We start from the raw sequence: 7,577 nt of genomic DNA, 5'->3' as shown, positions 1-7,577 counted from the left end.
TCAAGTTGCGCCAGGGGAGGTTTAGATTGGGTATTAGGAAAAATTTCTTCACTGAAAGGGTTGTCAAGCATTGGAACAGGCTGCCCAGGGAAGTGGTTGAGTCACCATCCCCAGAGGTATTTGAAAGATGTGTAGATGTGGCACTTAGGGACATGGTTTAGTGGTAGACTTGGTAGTGCTAGGTTAATGGTTGGAGTTGACGATCTTAAGGGTCTTTTCCAACGTAAACAATTCTATGATCTTGATATGGTTACACAAGCCACCTATGATTTCTGCAAATATTTCTCAGGTTTTAAGATGGAGCTTTTAGACATGTACAAATCACACCATGGCTGCCTCAAATGACTAAAAATATAATCTGATAACACTTTCTTTGCTATTTCCCGAAGTCTTCCACTAAACAGAAAGTTTATCCACTGAAGGAAGAAAGAAGTCCTGTAATCACTGTGGAAAGGTTGTAATTCCCTGAGGGTAGTAATATGAAAAGTCAAAGACTCAAACACTGAAATCTTGGTTTATAGATGTCTTAAGTTAGAGAATTATTGCCAATTTAGCAAGCCATACTCCATTTAAAAAAACCACAGAAATGCAACTGCAGACATGGATCTGCTTTTCCATATTTTGTAAATGCACAACTTGCTAAGCAATTGCTGCTTCACTGGCAGCATTCAGTACTAGCATTGACATTTATTACAAAATAGTATTCCATGCAGTGTGCATTATCCTCTACATTTACCTACAGCTTCATAACAGTCTGTACATTAGCCTCATTGTTAAGACTTAATTACATATTAGGCAGAACCCAAAACTTTCCCCTTTCTCTCTCAGCTGAACTCCCAAAAAATCCCTTCCTCCTCCCTCTCTCCCCCACCCCTAAGAATCACAGATCTCTCAAAAGAGAGTCTGAGTGGTTAGAGAAGACCTTGCTACCGAAACTACAGATCAGGCATCTTTGCCTTTTACTTACTTGTTTATTTTCTTACTATTGCTTCTAAGTAGTTTTGAATATAAAAAGGAGAGTTAGGCTTCACCACAGGTATGCTGAATTGTCTTCTCGAACTCCCACCACTGGCTAGATAGGGAGCATAGTCTTGAATTATAAAAAAAGTGGAAAAGACACCCGGGGATCATCTGGCCCAACCCCATCCCCCAGTCAGTGGGGGTGCTTAACTCAGGTATCCCAGATCATCCCACTAAGGCCAAATGCAGCTTTTTAGCCATTCCAATACCTGCGTTAGGTGTCTGAAGGAGGCTGTTTAGGCAAGACTTCTAGAGAAAGATGAGATTTTCAAACATATACTGCCAGCACTTCAAATTGTATAAGTATGAAGATGGAAAACAAACTAAGTAGTTCTTGAAAGCCTGTATTCCCATGATTTTTTTTTGTAAATCTATTCTTGTTAGTAAGGAAGGATCCATATTAACACTTCATTTTTTTGTGAAAGAGACCACAAAATGATTTTTTGACTTTTTGAAACAGTGCACGATTTCCTTTCATTTCCATATAAACATTGGCATGAATTCTTTCTTCTCATTTTAACATCTCTGAAATATGCAAAATAGAACTCTTAAAACCTGAAAGATGTGAAATACAATGGAAAAGCAAACAGAAAAAGAGTATGAAAGGAGAGGAAGAATTTTTAAAGATATTATCAAGAATATCTGTTGTCTAAGAAAAAGAAGTCAGAAAAGAAACTATATTCAGTTTGAAGCAAGACTGTCAACTAACAAAATGCAAAAATACTAAATTCCAGAAATAAAGGTGTTATTCTGAATAACATTCAGAATGTTATAATAATTCCTTTTTCATCTCAATAATTTATTAAAAGCAATGTTGTTCCCACTTAAAGAAGCTCAGAAAAGTGACATGCTACAAAGCATACTTACTTTTCAACTCAGTTGTTCTTTTCTGAAATGTAACCATAAAATATAATCAAATATTTCCACCTTTACTGTCTTTCCATGGGCCATCTAGAGCTATAGGGTAGGTGAATTCGATATAGTGTGAACCCTTAAAAAGCTATAGTTAACAACTAAACTATTGTTTCTTTAAAGCACTAGATTAGTTAATGTCTATTCTAAGTTTAAGCAATGAAGGATTTTAATTTCCTTCAGATGTCATATTGCCAGGGTTAAAAAAAGTCCTTATACCCCTAATCCTTTTTAATCTAGACTTCAGTCAAGCAATTTCTAAAAGCTTATGTGAGTTTTTAAGACACTTAGGCATTTGTAAAAAAAGAAAAATCTGTTAAAATCCATCTGTTAGGTGTGGCAATGCTAAGCAATGAACAGAGGCCTTTAAAAAGTACAGAGACAAGCAATGGAAGACTTTTGAACTAATGTGATCAAAAAGACACAAGAATAAAACTGCCTTGTAATATGAAAGAAATTTAAATATTAAACTATTCTCTATGTAGAATGGACAGGACAGGTCCTAAAGAAATGAGCTGTGATACTATTTGGGTACGGTAAATTAACTCCAGGAAGTTAATTGAAAAGAATAATTTTTTCATTATATCCCAAACTACTTACCTAACACACTAACAAAAACATCAAAAAAATGAAATGTGAGAAGAGGTTCTTTCATCTGGCCAAAGATCTGGCCAAAGTAGTCTACTATTGTTTTGAAGACATCTCTTTCAAATCCTGAGTATGCAGGCTGCTTCAAATCTGAGCAGCTGGGCCCTACAAAGAAAAAAAACCAAACCAACAAACAGAAAATTAATTTGCAGCCACCAACTAGATCACTATTTTCTATTCCAGCCAATAAAAATGCAACTTCAAGTAGAAAAAAAAAAAACAAAATCCAAAACTTAGTCTCATTATTCAAAACATAAGTGAAATTGTATTGATCTAGTGAATTGATCTATTTCCAATAGGTTCAGTGAAAACACATAGTAGAGGAAAAATATGAATAGAATAGTTAAACCTTTATATATTTCATTGAAATAAGCTGCACTGGCGGGAGAATATATGCTGGCTGATCTTTTCCAACTTTGTTTAAGGCAATGATCAGAAAAAATACTGACTGTGAATATAAACAGGATTTGATAAAGTGGTAAAGGCACAGTCAGTTCAATTGATTTTTACGGGGGTGGGTTGGTCCCTCCTCCCCTCCCCAAATTTACTTACAGTTTGCTAGACATTTCATTGCTGATAATATCCAGTGAGGTAGTTCCTCTGCATATGGGAGAAACAGACAAGAAATTAAAAGGAGAAAAAACCTGAGAAAAATATTAAACCGTAAGATAAAAGCAAAGCTGAAAATTCTTGAAGAAGTTCCTCCTATATAGTAGATCAACTGATTGCAAAGGCAGGCTATACCTTAATGTAGGATCTAGGTTGAATTACATCTATACTTTAGTACTTTCAGTACTCGGTATCAACCAGTTATGCCTACTGCTCTTACAACTCAATCGGCAAAATGGATCATATCGCAAATCCTTAACCTGCCCTGCAAAAATCAGCCAAACTAGTTAAAGCTACACCTTCACTAGTGCATTACAGTGAAGTGTTTACTTTGCACTGAAGATGATGAAAAGCACTCATACATCCAGTTCTGTCATTTCTGCACAGAGGAAGTTAATATCTTAAGGTGATCCAATTGTCTTTAAAATGAACATGTATATGCTCTGGAGGAGGTTTCATTCACAAACCAAACCAGGTTCCAATCTCATGTTTCACTTCCCTACAAATCTTGCGGAAAACATGGTGGCAATAATATTGTAAGTGATATATCACAGCAGCAAAGATGTTTTACTTTCTCCCTGATGTGCAAAGCAGTTTTAAACTCGGTATTAGTTTCAAAACACATTGACTGAAAACTCAAAACTGAGAAATTTTAAGCGTCTCTTAATGTACATTTTGATTCTTTCCCAATTTTTAATACACATTTCCCTCATGTAAACATTCCAGTTCAGGCAGTGAAGGGCTTGGCTGACAAAGCCAGCTTGAAGTGAATGATACCCCTATCTTCATAAATGAAAAGCTGTTGCTCTTTCACCTTCATCTTTCAACCCTGCTAAAGCAGGAACATGTTTAAGAGAGTAAATATTGAATAAACACTGATTCTTACTATTGGGATATCAGAGGACAACAATGGCATACTTTGTAAAAACTCTAGTATAGATGTGGTCATACAAGTATAAAGATGCTACATGTTAGTATAGATTAGGACTAATACTTTTTTTATACTAGTAAAGTACAATGTAAAAAAGTTAAATGAAAACTTCTAAAATACTCACTTGATTTGTCTTCTAAAGTGACAATGCCTTGCTTATTGACATTGTATGCATTTTGGACTATATGCTTTGAATTCACAAGTTTTGTATCTAACACTTCATCCAGACAATCCAAACCCAAGACCTTTTGTAATCTGTAAAAATACATAAACACATAGTTCGTACATGATCTAATCTGAAAAAGGCAAACAAGTAGTATTAGGATAGATACGATTCTGAAAAAGAGACCTCTCCATTTCATAGAATCATAGAATATCTCACATTGGAAGGGACCCATAAGGATCATTGAGTCCGACTCCCTGCTCCTCACAGGACTACCTGAAACCAAACCACATGACCACGAGATTCATCCAGATGCTCCTTGAACTCTGACAGACTTGGTGCCCTGACCACTTCCCTGGGGAGCCTGTTCCAGTGACTGACCACCCTCTCAGTGAATAACTTCTTCCTAATGCCCAGCCTGAACTGCCCCTGACGCAGCTTCATTCCATTTCCTCGTGTCCTCCTGGTCACCAGAAAGAGGTCAGCACCTCCCCCTCCACTTCCCCCCTTGAGGAAGCTGTAGGCTGTGATGTCACCCCTCAGCCTTCTCTTCTCCAAGCTGAACAAGCCAAGTGACCTCAGCTGCTCTTCCCGAGTCTTGCTCTTGAGACCTTTCACCATCTTGGTCGCCCTCCTCTGGGGGGCCAAACTCCAATAGTTTGATGTCCTTCTTATATTGAGGTGCCAAAAACTGCACACAGTACTCGAGGTGGGGCTGCACCCGTGCAGCGTAGACTGGGACAATCACCTCCCTCAACTGGCTGGCTATGCTGTGCTTGATGCACCCCAGGACAGAATTGGCCCTTTTTGTTGCCAGGGCACACTGTTGACTCATATTCAACTTGCCACCAACCCAAACCCCCAGATCTCTTTCCGCAGGGCTGCTCTCCAGCTTCTCGTCCCCCAATTTGTACGTATAACCATGGTTATCCCATCCCAAGGGCAGAATCCGGCACTTGCTCTTGTTTAATTTCATACAGTTGGTCATTGCCCAGCTCTCTAGTCTATACAGATCTTTCTGTAAGGCCTCTCTACCCTCAGAGGAGTCCACAGCTCCTCCTAGTTTAGTATCACCAGCAAACTTATTTAATGTACATTCGATTCCTGCATCCAGATCATTTATAAAAACACTGAGGAGAACTGGCCCTAAAATTGAGCCCTGAGGAACCCCACTGGTGGCTGGCTGACAGCCTGATGTAACCTAATTTACTATAACCCTTTGAGACCAACCCATCAGCCAATTGCTCACCCAACGTATTATGGACTTGTCTAGCTCTGTGCTGGACAGTTTATCTAGAAGGATACTGTAAGAGACAGTATCAAAAGCTTTGCTAAAATCCAAACCCACCACATCTATTGGCTTCCTTTGGTCAACTAGATGGGTGATGTTGTCATAAAAGGAAATTAAGTTGGTTAAGCAGGACTTTCCCCTCGTGAACCTGTGCTGGCTATGACCAATGACTGCATTGTCTCTCAAGTGTTTTTTAATAACTCCCAGAATAACCTTTTCCATAATTTTACCAGGCACTGTAAAGTGAGGCTGACAGGCCTGTAATTACCAGGGTCTTCCTTCTTACCCTTCTTGAAAATTGGGACAACATTTGCCAGCTTCCAGTAGACTGGGACCTCTCCAGACTCCCAAGACCATTAAATAATGGAAAGAGGTCCCGTGATGACATCAGCCAGCTCTTTCAGTACCCTGGATGAATTCCCTTGGACTCCATAGATTTATGCGTACCCAGCTGGAGCAGCAAGTCTCGAACAAGTTCAGGGTCAGCTGGGAGTTCATCATCCCCCCAGTCACAGTCTTCCAACACAGGGCTCCGGAGATCGCAGGGCCCATCATCAGTGTCGAAGACAGAGGCAAAGAAGGCATTAAATGTCTTCTGCCCCGCTTGCTTGACTTCCAACACTTTGGAATTGCCTGCTCCTGCACTCTTAAGAGGTGGCTTTTAAAAAGTGACCAGCACTCATAGACCCCCAATACCTTCAAAAGCAGATTCCCAGGGAACCTTAATAACTAGTTCCTTCAGCAGCCCAAAGTCTGCTCTCCCCATAGCCAGGGTTGATGTTTTCTGGCAGTTTTTCTCCTATTGCCAACGATTTGAAACGCAACTACTTCGTGGTCACTGTGATCAAGACAGCCACAAATCACCACTTTGCCCACAAGTCCCTCTCTGTTTACAAACAAAAAATCTAGGAGGGCACCTTTGCTAGTAAGCTCCCTTAGTACCTGCACCAAGAAGTAATCTTCATGCTTCAGGAATTTCCTGGACCTGTTTGTGTCTGCTGTACGATATTCCCAGTTGATGTCTTGAAGTTAAAATCACCCATAAGGACAAGGACAGTTGATCTAGAGACATCCCTTAATTCCTTGTATAAAAATCAATCGGTGTCATTGTCCTGACTGGGTGGTCAATAGTAAGACTCCCACAACAACATCCGCTTTATTTGCTTTCCCCTTCATCCTTCCCCAGAGGCTCTCAAGCTGTGTTGTTGCCAACTGTAAGCACCATAAAATCCAACCCTTCCCTTACACACAGTGCCACTCCCCTGCCTTGCCTGCCCTGCCTATCCCTACTGAAAAGCCTATACCCATCCATCATGGCACCCCAGTCACAGGACTCATCCCCCCAGGTTTCGCTTATGCTGATGATGTCGTAGCTCTGGGACTGGGCCTGTTGTGGTTTAACCTCAGCCAGCAACTGAGCACCACACAGCTGCTCACTGACTCCCCCCCACCCTCCCCAGGTAGGATGGAGGAGAGAATTGGAAGAGTAAAAGTGAGAAAACTCAGGGATTGAGAGAAGAACAGTTTGCAGAGCATGGGAAGCTGAAAAGTCCTTGACTAGTGTAAGCACTACTTAGCAACAACTGAAACATCGGTGTGTTATCAACGTTGTTCTCATCCCAAATCCAAAACACAGCATTGTACCAGCTACTAGGAAGGAAATTAACTCTGTCCCAGTCAAAACCAGGACAGGGCCAAAGCTTCTAGCTCCTCTTGCTTATTTCTCATGCTGCACACATTAGCATAAAGACATTTCAAATGCACTCCAGGGTACTCAGCACATTGTGGAGCAGACTGAAGGACCTCACTAGCACACCGTCCCTCAAACATTGGTGTGCTGCCCCCAGGCTTATCTCTAGCGAGCCTGGTTTTATCCCTTTCCCCCTTCAAATCTAGTTTAAAGCTCTTTCAATGAGCCCTGCTAACTCCTGTGCAAAGATCCTTTTCCCCCTTTGAGACAGATGTACCCCATCTGTCACCAGCAGGCTGGTGCCTTGTAGACT

At 40.5% G+C, this 7,577-nt stretch overlaps 1 protein-coding gene across 1 annotated transcript in view; it reads right to left on the bottom strand.

Annotated features, from left to right (window-relative positions):
* Positions 1–7,577, bottom strand: part of DEPDC1B (DEP domain containing 1B) — a 25,506-nt gene that overhangs the window by 8,121 nt on the left and 9,808 nt on the right. Inside the window, exons 4-6 of the mRNA XM_009272507.1 lie at positions 4,245–4,375; positions 3,133–3,180; positions 2,533–2,685 (exon numbers count right to left, since the gene is read on the bottom strand). Coding sequence (XP_009270782.1) covers positions 2,533–2,685; positions 3,133–3,180; positions 4,245–4,375 — 332 coding nt within the window. The remainder of the gene's footprint in view (positions 1–2,532; positions 2,686–3,132; positions 3,181–4,244; positions 4,376–7,577) is intronic.

The sequence above is a fragment of the Aptenodytes forsteri genome, unplaced genomic scaffold (assembly GCF_000699145.1).
Source record: "Aptenodytes forsteri isolate BGI_AS27 unplaced genomic scaffold, ASM69914v1 Scaffold92, whole genome shotgun sequence".
Taxonomy (NCBI): Eukaryota; Metazoa; Chordata; class Aves; order Sphenisciformes; family Spheniscidae; genus Aptenodytes; species Aptenodytes forsteri.
This window is presented reverse-complemented; position numbering and strand designations above follow the sequence as displayed.